The sequence below is a fragment of the Hypanus sabinus genome, chromosome 9 (assembly GCF_030144855.1).
Source record: "Hypanus sabinus isolate sHypSab1 chromosome 9, sHypSab1.hap1, whole genome shotgun sequence".
Lineage (NCBI taxonomy): Eukaryota > Metazoa > Chordata > Chondrichthyes > Myliobatiformes > Dasyatidae > Hypanus > Hypanus sabinus.
Genome location: NC_082714.1, coordinates 52915328 through 52933197, shown reverse-complemented (window position 1 = coordinate 52933197; position 17870 = coordinate 52915328). Strand labels below are relative to the sequence as shown.

General features: G+C 42.4%; 1 protein-coding gene across 3 annotated transcripts in view; it reads left to right on the top strand.

The window, feature by feature from the left end:
• kdm8 (lysine (K)-specific demethylase 8) overlaps positions 1 to 17870 on the top strand; it is a 76259-nt gene that overhangs the window by 44356 nt on the left and 14033 nt on the right. For all 3 annotated transcript variants that reach the window (XR_009513986.1, XR_009513985.1, XM_059979700.1), the window contains exons 3-7: positions 4254 to 4426; positions 6821 to 6953; positions 8412 to 8462; positions 12260 to 12409; positions 14132 to 14224. Coding sequence is in view for 1 of the 3 variants with exons in the window: in XM_059979700.1 (XP_059835683.1) it covers positions 4254 to 4426; positions 6821 to 6953; positions 8412 to 8462; positions 12260 to 12409; positions 14132 to 14224 (600 nt within the window). In the remaining 2 variants the exon portion in view is untranslated. The remainder of the gene's footprint in view (positions 1 to 4253; positions 4427 to 6820; positions 6954 to 8411; positions 8463 to 12259; positions 12410 to 14131; positions 14225 to 17870) is intronic.

Genomic DNA, 17870 nt, shown 5'->3' with positions numbered 1-17870 from the left:
TTTACTCGTTTATCCCCATCCTTTTCCATATTCAAGCTAAGTCCACCACAAAAATGCAGTCCCATTTGTACTCCTACCTGTCCAGCTTTATTTACTGAAACCAAATCCAGAACTGTACCGCTTCTCTTGGGCTTACTACATCCTTGCTGCAATCAAGTTCTTCTGAATGCAATTTAGGAATTCTCCACTCTCTGTACCTTTTTTATGCTGAGTATATCACAGTTGATAATTAAGGTTCTTCCTCATGACTCAGTGCTCAGCTCCTGTTTCCCCTACCAAGCTAGTTTAAATGCTCCCCAACTTGCAATCCAATCTAGGTGGATATTTCTCCCAACCCTACAATCTACCTCATGTTCTCCAAAACATCACAGTTTCTTGAGTATTTAAAACCTTCCCTTGTACACCATATCTTCAGTCACCTATTTCTATACTCAGTGGTGTGTGGCACTGAAGGTAATCTGGAGATTGCTGCCTTTGAGGTCCTGTATCTTTTCCAATTCCTTAAACTCTGCCTGCAGACCTTCATTCCTTCCCCACCTATTCAAATATTATAAATATGAATCCTGACCTCTGCCTCTCTACACAACTCAGTGATATCTTTGAGCCTGGGACCAAGGAGGCAACAAACCATCCTGGGATCACATCAGCAACTGAAGAAAAGCTTATCTACCATTCTGACTGTAGAATCTACTACTTCTATTACTACTTTACCCTTTCTTCACCTCCCCTCTATATCATCACTCTCTTCTCTTTAGAATTCAGAATTTAGTACCCAGACAGCAAGATGCATTTTGGATCTCCTAAACTGCTTGTCTGCATCCAGCCTCTCTGCTTGCACAGGTGGATTGAACAAGTCCTGCAATGTGCTCTCCATGAAGCACTTGGATGGACCCCAGTGATTTCAGTTCTTGCTACAGCTCCAGAACCCAGAGCTCGGGCTCCTCCCACTGATGACACTCCCCGCTCTGCTTTTGGTTGTCCTGTCTCTGGGTTCAGATGTACTATTCAGTTAATAGGTGTGAGGTGTCCTGTCTTCTGTGCCTTCACTTATTAAAACAGCTCGCTCAGCAGATGTTCAGAACTCCATGCCACTTACTGTGTGCATTGTTAAAGCCCTCTATTTTTATCGTGCTTGATGAGATGATTGAATGTGGGGTATCGGTTGTGATGTACTTTTCCCCAGTTATGTCTCTCCAGCATCTTAACTCCTTTCTAACCCTTATTCTGTAGCAGCTCAGGTGAATATTTGTCTCCCTTCAGGAAACAGCATGCCATTCATCCATCCATTTGGATGGAAGTCCTGCTTTGTCTCATCTATCACTTCCAGGGCTAGGTCACGTGGGCTGCGAACAGTAGCATGCTCATTCTGCATTGCTGTAGGTCATTCGTCCTACACAGGAAGTTGTTTAGTCCTTGACACTGAAACCCACAACTTGAACACAGTTTTCCTCCTACAGATTACCCTTCCAGGTGTGCTCTTTTGACCCACTGAATTCTGGTTTTGGTGCTCACTGCCATGATCCTTGAGCTGGCCATCTCTGGCCTATTGTGTCTCAGTCACGGTGGTGATGTTAACATGAGAGCATCAAAGCTTGTTTGCTTTGATAATGAATGATATTCATGGCCTGGCATTGCAGACCCCAATGTTCACAGGGGAACAGAAGGTGCCAATTTCTTCCAACATGGGATAACTGTTGTGCATCAGCTATTGTGTGGATTTGACCAGAGTGGCCTTGGTCCAGTGGCAGAGATGCTCCACACCTGCATGAATTGTAATATGCACACACACAGGCACGTACGCAAAACACTCTCTCTCTCTCTCTCTCTCTCTCTCTCTCTCTCTCTCTCACACACACACACACACACACACACACACACACACACACACACACACACACACACACACACACACACACACACACACACACACACACACACACACACACACACACACACACACACACACACACACACACCCTTGCCCACTCCTGCCTCCTTGGCCCTGCCTTGCCCATCTTAGCCTGTTACTTCACAGCCCCAAAATCACTTCCTTCAACTCTTCCATAATAATAGGGTTGTGATTCTGAAACAGTGCAATAATAATAGGGTTGTTGTGATGGGAGATTTTAACTTTACTGATATTGATTGGCATCTCCTTATCACAAGGGGTTTAGATGGGGTAGAGTTTGTAAGGTGTGTTCAGGAAGGTTTCCTGATGCAATATGTGCATAAGCCAACTAGAGGAGAAGCTGTACTTGACCTGGTATTGGAAAATGAACCTGGTCAGGTGTCAGATCTCTAGGTGGGAGAACATTTGGAGGTAGTGACCACAACTCTCTCTCCTTCACCATAGTGCTGGAGAGGGTTAGGAGCAGACAGTTTGGGAAAGCATTTAATTGGGGTAGGGGAAATATGATGCTATTAGGCAGGAACTTGGCAGCATAAATTGGAAGCAGATGTTCTCAGGGAAATGCACAGCAGAAGTGTGGCAAATGTTCAGGGAGTATTTGCATGGAGTTCTGCTTTGGTATGTTCCATTGAGGCAGGGAAAGGGTGGTAGGGAAAAAGTACAATGGTATACAAAATATGTAGAAAATCTAGTTAAGAAGAAAAGAAAAGCTTACAAAAGGTTTAAGAATGTAGGTACTTTTAGAGCTCTTGAAAATTACAAGGTTGCTAGGAAGAAGCTTAAAACCAGAGAGCAAGAAGGGATCATGAGAAGGCCTTGGTGAGCAGGATTAAGGAAAACTCCAAGGCATTCTACAAGTATGTGAAGAGCAAGAGGATGAGCCGTGTGAGAATAGGACCAATCAGGAGTGAGAGTAGAAACGTGCATGGAGCTGGAGGAGGTAGTGGATGTACTTAGTGAATACTTTACTGTAGTATTCATCAGAGAAAAAGACCTGGGCCATTGTGGTGATGACTTGCAGCGGACTGAAATGCTTGAGCACACAGACGTTAAGAAAGAGGATGTGCTGAAGCTTTTGAAAAGCATTAAGTTAGATAAGTCACCAGGACCAGATAAGATATAGAATGCTGGTGGTGTTGGTGGAGGCAAATACAATGGGGTCTTTTGGGAGCCTCTTAGATGGGTATACGGAGCTTGGAAAAATAGAGGGCTATGTATTAGGGAAATTCTAGGCAGTTACATGGTCGGCATAACATTGTGGGCCAAAGGGCCTGTAATGTGCTGTAAATTTCTAAGTTCACCCCACCCCACCCCACATCCTCCCCTTCCCACTTTGACTTCCTTGCCTATTCTCCTGTACTCTCCCACTCTGCTTCCCCCTCCCTTCACTTTTCCTGCCCTTCTGTTGGCTTCCCTTGTACTCTTCCACCTCTATCTGTACAATTTGATCTTTTTTCTGCTGCTTGAATTTGATTTGAACTTTAGGAAAGGTTTCACTTGGCCAAATGACTTCTCTGGACCCGTTTGAGGCGTGTACAGCCAGTTGCCTGGTGCTGCCTGATGCCAGTAGTGTACATCCGCCAGTGTGCTCTGGGCATGCTGCTGGGCCTGTTGCATCCTTTACTGATTGATCGATACAGGTTCATCCCCATTCTGCAGGAACAACTTGAAGCTCCACCATGACAAGAGCAAAGTTGTCTGACCAGTCTCCCTGGAAGGAGTTGGTACCCCCAGGAAGGGGAGGTACTGTGTACCATAGGGACAGGAGGAATGCTTGACAATTAACAGAAGTTGCTCAGCAACTGTAATCTTTGACTGTCAGGCTGGTAGAAGACAAACCAGATAAACCTGTTCTTTCCATTTGTTGCATATCTGTGGGGCAAGAAATCCAGATAAGTGCATTGTAATCTTAGCCACTTGTTAGATTAGTTTGGATAAACAAGGGAGAATTTGAGTGAAGAACCCTGAGATATTTGATTATGCAATAACAGGTTGTAGCTTCAGTGAAAAGTTTATATAAGTAATTCTGCAGATGCTAGAAAAGCAACACATAGAAAATGCTGGACGAACTCAAGCAAGTCAGGCAGCATCTATGGAGGGGAATCTGTAGAGAGGTAGACATTTTGGGCCACAACCTTCATCAGTACTGGAAAGAAAGGGGGAAGAACCCAGAATAAGAAGGGAGGGGGAGGAGTACAGCTAACTGGAATAGGTGAGACCAGGTGAGGTGAAAGGCAGATTGTTGCGGGAGGGGATATGAAGTAAGAAGCTGGGCAGGTTTAGGTAGAAGAGGTAAAGGCCTGACTGCTGGGAGTGAAACATTTATCTGCTGTTGTAATTCCAGAGGCTGCAGGTTGCAGTTCCTTGGATAAAGGAGATCCAAGCTGGAATGGAAGTTCCAAGGATCCGTTGTCCTTCACTGGAACATTTCAGAGCTCAGTATCTTGTTCCACACAAACCTGTCATACTTCAGGGTGTTGTTGATCATTGGCCTGCTGTGAGGGACAGCAAGTGGAGGTAGGTACAGTGTGACTGTTATTGGCAGTGTCTTTCTCCATCCACTAGACCAGGGGTCAGCAACCTTTACCACTGAAAGAGCCACTTGGACCAGTTTCCCACAGAAAAGAAAACACTGGGAGCCGCAAAACCCGTTTGACATTTAAAATGAAATAACACTGCATATAACGTTTTGTTTTGCCTTTATGCTATGTATAAACAAACTATAATGTGTTGCATTTATGAAATTGATGAACTCCTGCAGAGAAAACGAAATTACATTTCTGCATGCAACAAAAACATTTTGAACTCCGAAAAAAAGACGTTGGGTTGAAGGTTACTTTTAAGTAAAATACTCAACGTCTATTTGAGTCCTTCTTGTATTTATGAAAAACGCCAAACTTAAATTTGCCGCCAGCAGCAAACCAAAAATAACGTCAGCCAGCTGTCAACCTGAAAAATAAAAGGACTATTTCACTGAACAATGAAAACATATGAATATACGTAAAATAATAGGCAATTAAAATATTTATCATACTTGGTCAGGTTGACTCTCACCTGACAATGCAGTCGTGTTCAGTAGGGATGGATCGATGCTTAGGGGAGTGACCGGGAAGGATAATGTGTTTTTTTCCTCTCTGAACTCACAGAAGCGTTTCCCAAACGATGTTTGCATTGCGATGATTGCAGAATGTAAATACTCCGAATTTATCATGTCGTGACCTTGTTTGAACTCTCTCAAATTGGGGAAGTGAGACAATGTGCCTTTCTGTAAATCTCTGGCAAGCAACGTCAGCTTGCGCTCGAATGCCAAAACATCCTCCAACATGTGCAGGGCTGTACGTCCTTACCCCGTTGAAGAGCTGTGTTCAGCGTGTTCAGGTGCGCTGTCATGTCTTCCATGAAGTGTAGCTTTTCCAGCCACTCTGGCTGTTCCAGCTCAGGAAAGTTGAGCCCTTTGCTGCCCAGGAAAGTTTTCACTTCTTCCAGACACGCGACAAACCGTTTCAGCACCTCCCCTCTGGACAGCCAGCGATAAAAACACGTTGTAGCGGTGTGCTACACGCAGTCAGTAAACTGCAGTCAAAGATAGCTTTATTCGAACTAAACAGCCTTGCTTTTAAGCCTCCCTCAACCCACCCCCCATGGGCGCGGATGCTGCAAAAGACACGTACTCACAAACCCCCATAGGCTATCTCCCTTAGCCTGAACGCTGGCTAATTGTGAGCCGGTTCGGATGTGTCAGGAAATGGGTCGGCACAACGTCTTATTTAGATTGTACAAGATCACCATAATCTTCAAATTTAGAATTACATTTCAAAAACTAACAAACTAACATAAAATACATTTTAATTAAATACTGACCATGTAGCGGTGTGCTACACGCAACGCTAAAATTACGACACGGAGTCGGTAACTGCAGTCGAAGGATAAAACTTTATTCGAAATCTTCAGCCTCACTTTTAAGCCTCCCTCAACCTGCCCCCCATGGCGCAGAGGCTCCAAAGCTCTGTGCTCGCAAACCCCCGTAGGCTATCTAATTGTGAGTCGGTTCGGATGTGCCAGGAAAGGGTCGCCACAACCAATTATTTCCCAAAGCAACAGGGAGCCGCAGCACAGACGTAAAAGAGCCACGTGGCTCCGGAGCCGCGGGTTGCCGACCCCCGCACTAGACGTTGGATAAACTCGCAGCATGCTCGTTCCACTTGTGAATTCTGATGAGTAATTTGTGATTTTTTTATGACAAGAATATAGTATTCTGTACCAGTATTAAGATATAAAAGACATTTTTCAGGAAGTTATGTGCTCTGTGCCATTGTGAGCCTGTCTGGGTGGGAGTTTGATTAATGAACAATAATTACCCTATCTGCAGTAATCTTATGCTGTAATGATGCCATGCATCATGGTGAAAGCAGCCCGGTCATTTTACTTCTGCCAACTGTATTCAGCCCCTTCCAGTCCAAGTACAGCAACGGTGAAATGAGCCATACTCCCCTGATCTTGGACTAAATTGCTCAGTTACTGAGTTCACAGACTACCTGGCACCTTGTGTTAGCTATTGAACATGACTCGGGGTTTCAGTGAAAAGAGCTGTCCCACCTCTCAGACCAAATAAAGGTTCCTGTATTACTTCAAATGGATGCAACTACTTACTTCCTGTTGCACAACTAACAAGACTGAAGTAACAGAGATGTGCTCTGTATCTAATTCATGCTGTACCTCTCTTGGCAGTGTTTAAAATGATGATGTTAAAGGAGTTGTACTCTGTATCTATCTTTGTACTTGCTCTATAGGTAATGAACCCTGTTAAATGATAAGCATCCTGGATATTGAAGTTGATATAATAACTGCTTCATATTATTTATAAAGTAAGTCCTCCTGAGTTTTACAAATTAATTTATGTATTCTTCACAGTGTGGAATATATCCATGAGATTGCAGGCTGTCGCACTGTCCCCGTAGAACTGGGTTCCCGCTACACGGATGACGAATGGTCCCAGACTCTGATGACTGTGGGTGAATTCATTGACAAGTATATATTGCATCAGGTTCGTTCTCAGCATCAGCATTTATTCCATCCACTGAATTCACAATATAATTTATTTTCAATTCTAGTAAATGGTGTATGTTACCAATCATTTATTCTACACCTGGAAATGATAGCTGTGCAAAAATGGGCTGTCCTTGGAAAGAGTTCAGGGGTTGTAGACTACAGTACTCCACAGGCATTTGTTTGCTACAAACTGACATAACTGCCCATAAATGAGATCATGCAGCATTGATTGTTTTTATTGCTAGGTATCTGATATGCAGCTAAATATTTCAATAATCATTGAACATAAGGTCCAAACTTTACTGAGATAAATTGTGGCTCCAAGCTGCAGACAGCAACCATTGTGGAACATCCTTAATAGAGCAAGCACGGTGATCTTGATTAACTCATGATTTGACAAGACACCATTGGGAGATTTCAAAGGGCAGCTTGAGATCTTCTTTTCTGAATCATCAGACACCAGTAATGGTACTAGACAGTTCTATGCCACAGAAGTTATTGCTGAACTACTGTCACTGCCTCTTGGGCTGCAGTTCTTCTGGTCTTAGCTATGCTTCTTATCTTTGCACTTTATCCTTTACATCCTCTCCTTCTCTGCTTTTCAAATAGCAAAGAACTGTAGCAAAGGAATAGAAGCAAAAGTAGGTCCTCCAGTTCTTTATGCCTTCTCTGTCATTCAATGAGATCCCAGTTGACCTTTTGCCTTCACCTCACTTTTATGCACTAAGCCCCCGTATCTCTTGACTCCCTTAATGCCTTTTTGAAATAAAAAAAAGTTCCAGTCCACTCCCTATCAACTATCTGAAGCTGAGCTAATCTATTTACAATCCTACCATTGTACTGGAGTTGGATTTTGGACTTAATATCTCCTGTTAGCATCACTCTCTATTCAATTGTCCAACTCCAGCTTTCACTTCATCTGTAGTAGCAGCCTTTGTTTCCTCTGGATTTGACAGATTTCTGTGGATTGCTAGGTAGTCTTCGTCATAAACAAGCTCATCCAAAATGCTGCTCCACATACCCTAGACTGAACTTAGTTTTAAAGCCCATTCCTTTTGTGCTTGTTTGTGCATAGTAAATTTGCATCTTTGGCAATCTTTCCATAGACTACTCCCTATATTTATCTGTTGTATTCCTGTACCCTCTGATTTGCCTGCGCTATTCTAATCCTAATGTATTCATTCCCTCCTTTAATCTCTTCCCGCAGCTGGCAGCTGCCTAGGTCTCAGATTACTTTCCAAGACCTCTCCACCCATCCGTATTTCCCTCTACGTAAAACCCATCAGTTTGACAAAGTTTATTGTTACCTACCCTAATCTTGGCTTGAGTGGCTTGGTATCATACTGTATGGTGCAGTTGTAGAATGTGCCTCTAACTGTTTTGAGTATTGAAGGTGCTGAATAAATCCATAGTTGATACTAATTGCTGATTTTTTTTTTGGTACTTTCTGCAGAAGGAAGGGAACCCCATAGGATATCTAGCTCAACATCAGCTGTTTGAGCAGGTAAGGTGCTATCTCTTTATCTGTTCTACAGTTGGGAGCAGACAGACCAGCTCAGTGGCTTTTTGTTATGCCTGGTGCATCATGCTGCATTGCGTTTTTATAGTGTTTCTGCATCGCTGTGAGTTGGTTTCTGAAATACAGGGGCTTAGATCAAGGATCTGTCTTGTCATCCATCCTTTATCAGTACACTACAAATCTGCACCAGCAAACTTCACCATTGAGATGGTTCGGTTCACCATACTGAAGCAGGCCTTAGAAACAACTTGACGCCCACTTTGGTCTTATCTGGACAAACTGCCTTCACGTGTTCCAGCCTATTTAGTCCAGCACTTGGAACCTACAGCAAGTAGACACTCTTTAAATAATGACAGCATTTACAATTTAAATTAGTAAATATCAATAAATGTCAACTTTCTCATGCTCATTGATCAATAAAAAATAGATTTCTGTTGTTAATGAATCAGCAATCAAATTAATTCCTTCTCTACTGAATGTTAGTAATTGCTAAGTGAGCTCAATAATTTAAATCAAGTCAGATAATATATGATCTGATTTATATTTACTTTTTATATTTGACAGGTGATTATCATTGCGTAGTGGTCTTTGGTCAGTGATCTACCACACCCCTCTAATTTTGCACAACCCTGTAAATTTGATTTGATTATAATCAGAAAAAAAACACATAAAAATATTCTTTACTTATTAAAAGTGAAAGTCATTGAAAACTTCTGCCGAGTCTCTGTCATCCTCCAGCTGCAAGACTGCACGCTGACTTCCAACTACTTCCTCCCTGCCCCTTGTACACAATGTGTTGACCAGCCATAACTGAGCAATTTTGTATAGTTTTCTTAATATGGGAGAACTTCTACGGGCTAATCCCTGACCACTTTCAGCTTCTGTGTTTTTTTTTTTGGGTACTAGGCTCTCTGACTACTCTATAGATTATCTACTCATCCCCCATAACTCAGAATCAGAATGAGGTTTAATATCATTGACTTTTGTCGTGAAACTTGTAGCAGCAGGACAGTGCAGTGCATTAAAAACATTACTATAAATCACAAAATTAGAATAAGAAATATTTTTTTATAAAGTAGTGTAACTCTCGCTTCGGCTAGTGGCTTAATATAGGAGGTGATAGCCCCTGGCCCGGCCAAACTTAAGAAATCTCGTTTGGGTGGAAGCTGTGTGATATGTCCCCGTTACATATCAGTACCCCAAAATAACAAACAGTACACAATATGCGATTAAACGATGAAGCTTTATAATTCTTACTTTGACTATGTGGTTAGTAAAGAAATGAAAAAAAAGGGTCCAATCTTATTAAACAGTCTGTGGCGCAATGTTGGAGCTCACTGATAAGCCGATCATCCACCATCGACCTCCTCCGATTGTCACTGCTCCAAATCCACCCCGTCCAGTGGTCTACCAACTCTCTCCATTCATGTCTTCTCTCCTCATCTCTCCCCGGTAAAAAACACAAAAATCTCTCTTCCAGAGTCACAAGAAAGAACAACAACATTCCAAACCCTGTTATCTCTAGTCATAACCCAAACATTGCTGCTATAGAGAAACCTTATCAGTAAAACCTTACAGCATGTTACACAGAAGTGAAACCCTACAGCATGTTACAGTAATGCAAAACGAGAGCAAAAAGTGAGGTGGTAGTTTAGGTTTATGGTCTGTTCAGAAATCTGATGGTGGAGAGGAAGAAGCTGTTCCTAAAACATTCAGTGTGTGTTTTCAGGTTCCTGTACCTCCTCCCTGATAGAAGCATAGCCTGAATGGTGTCGGTCCTTAATGATGTATGCCATTTTCTTGAGGTGTAACCTGTTGAAGATATCCTCAGTGGTAGGGAAGCTAATGTCCATGATAGTGCTGGCTAGTTTACAACAGTTGTGTCATCTGCGAATTTATAGTTGCCATTTGAGCTGTGCTTAGCCACACAATCATGAGTGCAGAGAGAATAGAGCAGAGAGGTAAACACACATTCTTGAGGTGTGCTTTGTCTTGATTTCAGGAAGGAGTAGATGCAATCTGACTGTGGTATCCCACTAAGCAGGTCAAGGATCCAATTGCTGAGGGAGGTACAGAGGCCCAGGTTTTGGAGCTTGTTGTTTAATACTGAGGGGTGATGCTGTTGAATGTTGAGCTGTAATCAATAAACAGCAGTTTGACGTAGCTATTGCTGTTGTCTAGGTTGTCCAAGGCCGGGTAGATTGCCAGTGAGATAGTATCTGTTGTAAACCTATTGTGGCAGTAAGCAAATTGCAGTGGGTCCAGGCCCTCGCTTAGGCAGGTGTTAACTCTAGCCATGACCAATCTCTCAAAGCACTTCTTCACAGTAGATGTGAGTACAATTGGCCAATGTCGCTGAGGCACCATACCCTTCTCTTCTTCAGCACCAGTAGGATTGATGCCCTATTGAACCGGATGGGAACCTCCAACTGCAGCAAGGAGAGGTTAAAGATGTCCTTGAACAGGGTAACCAGTTGGTTAGTACAGGTTTTCATTGCCCAGCCAGGTGCACCATCAGGGCCTGATACCTTGTGAGGGTTCACCCTCTTGAAAGATTTCTTGATTGAGGTTTAGCAGTCATTGAAGTATCCTTGGAAATCCCCTCAGCATTGCAGCCACATCTGTCCTGTAATGTGGTGACCTGAGGTTTATGCACTGCTTAAGTATGGTCTAACTAGAGATGAATACAATTTTGACATAACCTTCCTGTTCTTCTGTGCACACCTAATGAAGTGATGCATTGCAAATGTTCTTCTGTCCGAGTTATTGAGTTGTCTTGCTGGCTGTTAAAAATCTGAAGGTGTTCACTGAAAGGCTCTGTTTTTTTCGCACACTGCTCAGTATCTTGCCACCTCTCTGAGTTAAATTCATTTGTCCACTTTTCTGCTCAAGTGGTCAGATTGTTTATACCTTCATACAGTGTAAAATGTTCCTCCTCTGCCAATCACATCATTAACTTCTGTGCCATCTGTAAAGTATTATCATAACTAATTCTGTGTAATTAATATACATTACAAAAAGCAAAGGATGAGCATGGAGCCCAGTAGAAATCCTCTAGGTAACAGCCGTTCAATCATAGCAATAGCTATCATATATTACCCTTTGAATCCAAAATTGTCTAAGAAAAGATTTGTTAAAATCTATGCAGACCACAATACATGCAATGCTTTCAACAATCTTAATACCTGCTGAAAAATTCAATTGTTAGTCAATTATTTGGTCATTAAAGCTAAATCAACTGGCCAGTAATTTCTTAGTTGATCTCATTCACCTTTTTTTAAACAATACTACAATAGTCTTACATCCTCTCACACGAGTCCCCAAAGCCAGGGAGCACTGAAAATTTGCACTTTTTAGTATTTCTGCAATTGCCTCCCTTTTGTAATTGCTCGAGATATATTTCATCTTGGACCAGATTATCCTCGTTCAGATAATCCATGCTTAAACCCTTAATACTGTGCTATCAATATTTTTCACATAGGACTTCATTATAACATTGGCATCATCCCTTTCCTGTGGGAATACTTTTCAGACACCTCGGCATAGAAAAGTTGGCCTTATCCCTATTTTTAAATTTTGCTCCTATTTTACCTTTGACCTTTTCCATGGCAAGTCCTAACTAAATAATGTTTGCTACCACAAATATGCAACTCTAATGTGCTGTTTTCATCTGACCTGCCTCATTCTCTAAGATCAAATGCCAAGTTGCCCATCTCAAATTGGGTGTTTCATTTCTTAAGTTTATTTCTTGTAAGGGAGTGATTGTTATATCCTTTGTGCAGATCCCAGAGTTGAAACAGGATATCCAGATACCAGATTACTGCTGTCTAGGTGACACAGATGAAGATGAGATCACCATAAATGCCTGGTTTGGGCCAGGGGGAACAGTTTCTCCTCTGCACCAGGATCCACAGCACAACTTTCTGACGCAGGTTAGTTCAGAAGCAAACTGCAAATGTTGGCTCGATAGCGAAAGGGAAAGGCAAATGGTGCAGTGTCAGGGGAAGACCAAAATGGGTGACAAGTCAGGAATCAGAATCAGGGTGTGGTGAAGATATGGGAATCGTGTTCAGTATGCAATGCTCAGAAAAACAAGAAAAGCCCTGAATCATTTAAAGGAATGCCTGAGCCAGGATGAGCATGATCTTCTCCATGCTAGTAGTGATTTGGTGATGGGTCATCATTAAAATATTTACATTCTCAAGAAAGAGGGAAGTACAAGGGTGATGTGGAGTTGAGGTTAGGGCTACATCTACACTACGCCGGATAAATCCGTAATCAAAGCTTTTTCTCTTCGTTTTTACCCTCCATTCACACTAAAATGGTGTTTTCGTCTCCTGAAACCGGAGCTTTTCAGAAACACTAACCAGGGTGGATATTTTTGAAAACGCTGCTTGGGCAGATCAGGGTGGACGGGGTAACCGGAGACTTTTGAAAACGCTGTCAGACGGCAGCACGCTATTTCACTGTTTTCTTGAACACAACCTAACAATTTCAGAATAGGCGGCAGAGAGACTGAAGCCAGAAGAGTTAGAAATGGACTCACCAAATACTTTGACCCATGACTTACTGAATAAATAAGTATACTCACTTTGCCGTTTTCTGTCCTTGCTCATATGAAGGTGGTTTACCTATTTATACAAGTACTTCTCTGACAATAGATGTGTAACAGCCTTATGTAACATTGTATGGAAATACAAGATAACACTGATGCAGACATGTTTTATACATTTAACAAGGTGCTTTATTAACGCAAGAGAGTTAGTCAGTTTTTCAATGTTTGTCATCAGCCGGGTCAATCTGTCCGTGAACTCCCTGTCAGTTGCCACCATACGCTCCAGTATTTGTCTTTTTTAGTTTTAAGTTCTCCTGCGCGACAGCCAACAGCTGTCCTTCGTTTTAAGTTTTTCTAGTCTGTAATTACACAAATGCGCACTTTCACACCGAGATTCAACACCAAACATGTCTCTTGTTTTCGGTAGATGTGTCCTGCGCATGTGCAGGAGGAGGAGATTCGCCAAAATCTCCGTTTCAGTGTGGATAGAGATATTTTCAAAAACGCATAGTTTGGATGTCTATCGTTTTTACGCGAAACCGGCGTTTTCAAAATTACCTGGTCTAGTGTGAATGTAGCCTAGATCTTTGCAGCGAGGAGGTATCATCAGTTAATGAGAAATTTGGATAACGAGCTGTGAAGTGGATAATCGGGCTAGATATGTTGCAGATATCTACTCATCAACATTTTATAAGGTAACCATACAAATAAAAGATCAAAGAGTGTACAGTTTAGCCAGCATCTGAGATGAGTCCACTATACTATTGATGATGGTTTGTTCTTTCCAAGCAATCAGAGGATTAGAAACTAATTTCCAAGAGATGGTGAATGCTGTGCTTAGAATCTCATTCTCACTGAATAGATGAGAGAGCTTTAAAATAAAAGATTTGTTGTGGACTTTCTCTTCACATGCATCACATGCAATTTTGTGTGACAGAAATTTGTACTGTGCACTTCAATGTATGTCTGTGTGTTGGCAAACACATCAAGAATTACCTGCTGTGTAAGGTGCAAGGAGAGATTTGGGAGTAGATAGAAATGGCTCATTGTAAGTTTTTTTTACCTGAGTAAAGAATTCTCGATTGTTTTTTTCTTATAGGTGGTGGGACAAAAATACATTCGTCTGTATTCACCAGAACAAAGCCCAAAGCTATACCCCCACCCAACAAAGCTCCTGCACAACACCAGCCAGGTAAGAACTAAAACAGGGATGAGGTTTCAGAAGCAATTAGTCTGAAGTGGACAGATTGAAGTGTCATTAAATGAATGGAAGTAGGGTAGCTATCTGAGGGATGGAGAGTAAGAGAACAGGACAGGTGCTGGGAAAGGGAAGGGGACAAAGGGTAGAAGGAATCAATAGGATGACATAAGGGATAGAAAGGCGAGGGGACATATTTGTGATCCTTCCCTCAGCTGATTTACTTGCCACTAGTAAATGAATTTTCCCATTGGATATCACTAATGTTACTGAGAAGGGGACACATTATGGATAAGATTAAATCAAATGGAAAGGCTTATAATATGCCAAAGTAACCAATAAGTCTGAGAACTGGGAACATTTGATAAAGGAGGACCCAAACACTGATAAAGAAAGGGAAAGGAAAAAGGGCTGGCTCGCAGGAAACATAAAACCAGAATTTAAGAACTCCTGTAATTAAGTGAAATACAAAAGCAAAAGTAAAAAACATAGATTTAAATATTTTATGTCTAATCTTTCAGAGGAAGACAAATAAAACTTCATGTAGTGTAAAGTAAGCTGCTGGAAGAATCCAGTGGATCAAACAGTATCTCTGGAGGCAAAAGGATGCCAACTTTTTGTGTTGACTCCCTGCATCAGGCCTCAGGTCTCTTGTCAATCTAAAAACAAAAGAAAGCTTCATTACAAAATGGAGACTGAATATAATGAACAAGTGGAAATTTTTACTTGGAGTGATAATTATTTAGTTCAGACAAAGACCACTTATAAATCTTCACTCTTAAATCTTTTCCTTCTCATTTTAAGTCTATGTCCTTTAATTATAGACTCCCCATCCTGGGTTAAAGACTGTGACCATACACATTTTCTATACCCCTTATGGTTTTATATGCCTCAATAAGTTCACCCATCAGCCTTCTACGTTTCATGGAGATAAAAAAATTCCCAGCTGTTCAGACTCTCCTTTTAGCTAAGCCCTCTAGTCTTGGTAATACCTTTGTGACTTATTGCTGAAACTTTTCAGTTTAATGACATTCTTCCTTTGACAAAGCCATGCTGACTATTCGTAATCATATACCTCTCCAAATGTTCATAAATCCTGCTGCTCAGGATCTTCTCCATCAGCTTACCAACTACTGACGTAAGACTCACTGGTCTATAATTTCCTGAGCTATCCCTACTCCCTTTCTTGAATAAGGGAACAACATCCACAACCCTCCAATCCTCCAGAACCTCTCCTGTCCTCATTGATGATGCAAAGATCATTGCCAGGGGCTCAGCAATCTCCTCCCTTGCCTCCCACAGTAACCTGGGGTACATCTCATCTGGTCCCGGTGACTTATCCAACTTGATGCTTTCCAAAAGCTCCTTAATATCTACATGCTCAAGCTTTTCAGTCCACTACAATCCCTACAATCGCCAAAACCCTTTTCTGTAGTGAATACTGAAGCAAAGTATTCATTAAGTACTTCCACTATTTCCTGCAGTTCCATTCACACTTTTCCGCTGTCACACTTAATTGGTCCTATTTTCTCACATCTTATCCTCTTGCTCTTCACGTACTTGTAGAATGCCTTGGGGTTTTCCTTAATCCTGTCTGCCAAGGTCTTCTCTTGACCCCTTCTGGCTCTCCTAATTTCATTCTTAACCTCCTTCCTGCTAGCTTTATAATCTTCTAGATTCCTATCATTACCTAGTTTTTTGAACCTTTCGTAAGCTCTTCTTTTCTTCTTGACCAGATTTACAACAGTCTTTGTACACCATGGATCTTGTACACTACCATCCTTTCCATGTCTCATTGGACGTACCTACTCAGAAGCCCATGCAAATATCCCCTGAACATTTGCCACATTTCTTCTATACATTTCCCTGAGAACATCTGTTTCCAATTTATGCTTCTGAGTTCCTGCCTGATAGCGTCATATTTCCCCCTTACTCCAATTAAATGTTTCCCTAACTTGTCTGTTCCTATCCCTCTCCAGTGCTGTAATAAAGGAGATAGAATTGTGCTCACTATCTCCAAAATGCTTTCCCACTGAGAGATCTGACACTTGACCAGGTTCATTTCCCAATATCAGATCAAGTATAGCCTCTCCTCTTGTAGGCTTATCTGCACATTGTGTCAAGAAACTTGCCTGAACACACCTAACGAACTCCACCCCATCTAAACCCCTCCCTCTAGGGAGATGCCAATCAATATTTGGGAACCCTATTATTATTGCTCCTTTCTAGAATCTGTCTTCCTATCTGTTCCTCGATGTCCCTGTTACTATTGGGTGGTCTGTAAAAAAAAAACACCCAGCAGAGTTATTGACCCCTTCCTATTCCTAACTTCCACCCACAGAGACTCCGTAGACAACTCCACCAAGACTTACTCCTTTTCTGCAGCCATGACACTATGTCTGATCAACTGTGCCATACCTCCACCTGTTTTGCCTCCCTCCCTATCCTTTCTGAAACATCTGAAGTCTGGCACTTGAAGTAGCCGTTCCTGCCCCTGCACCATCCAAGTCTCTGTAATGGCCACAACATCATAGCTCCAAGTGCTGATCCACACTCTAAGCTCATCTGCTTTATTCATAATATTCCTTTTGGTTCTTGGTCCTCCAAATTGTTCCGCATGGAATTTAAACTGGAGATGGCAGAGGGTGGACTTCCTTGCATTAAAATAGACACATCTCAAACCATCGGTCTGAACGCATCCCTTCTCTATCACCTGCCTATCCTCCCTTTCGCACTGTCTCCAAGCTTACTCTATTTGTGAGCCAACCTCCTTTTCCTCCGTCACTTCAGTTCGGTTCCCAACCCCCAGCAATTCTACTTTAAACTCTCCCCAATAGCTTTAGCAAACCTCCCCTCCAGGATATTGGACCCCCTTGCATTCAAGTGCAACCTGTCCTTTTTGTACAGGTCACACCTGCACCAGAAGAGGTCCCAATGATCCAGAAATCTTAATCCCTGGCTCTGCTCCAATCCCTCAGCCAAGTATTTATCCTCCATCTCATTCTATTCCTATATTCACTGTCACATGGCACAGGGAATAATCCTGAGATTACTACCTTTGAGGTCCTGCTTCTTCATTTCTTTCCTAACTCCCTGTAGTCTGTTTTCAGGACCTCCTCCCCTTTCCTACCTACATTGTTGGTACCAATATGTACCACAACCTCCAGCTGTTCTCCCTCCCGCTTCAAGATATTGTGGACGCTATCAGAAACATCCTGGACCCCGGCACCTGGGAGGCAAACTACCATCTGTGTTTCTTTCCTGCGTCCACAGAATCTCCTATCTGACCCCCTAACTATAGAGGCCCCTATCATTGCTGCCATCCTCTTCCTTTCCCTACCCTTCTGAGCCACAGGGCCAGACTGTGCCAGAGGCATGGCCACTGTTGCTTCCCCCAGGTAGGCTGTTCCCCCCCCCCCCCACCCCCCCCACCCCCCCAGCAGTACTCAAACAGAAGTACTTAATGTTAAGACAATAAGACAAAGGAGCAGAAGTTGGCCTTTCGGCCCATCAAGTCTGCTCCACCATTTCATCATGAGCTGATCCAATCTCCCCCTTAGTCCCATTTCCCCGCCTTCTCACCGTAACCCTTGATGCCCCAACTACTCAGATAACTGTAGATAACTGCCATCAGGGTCCT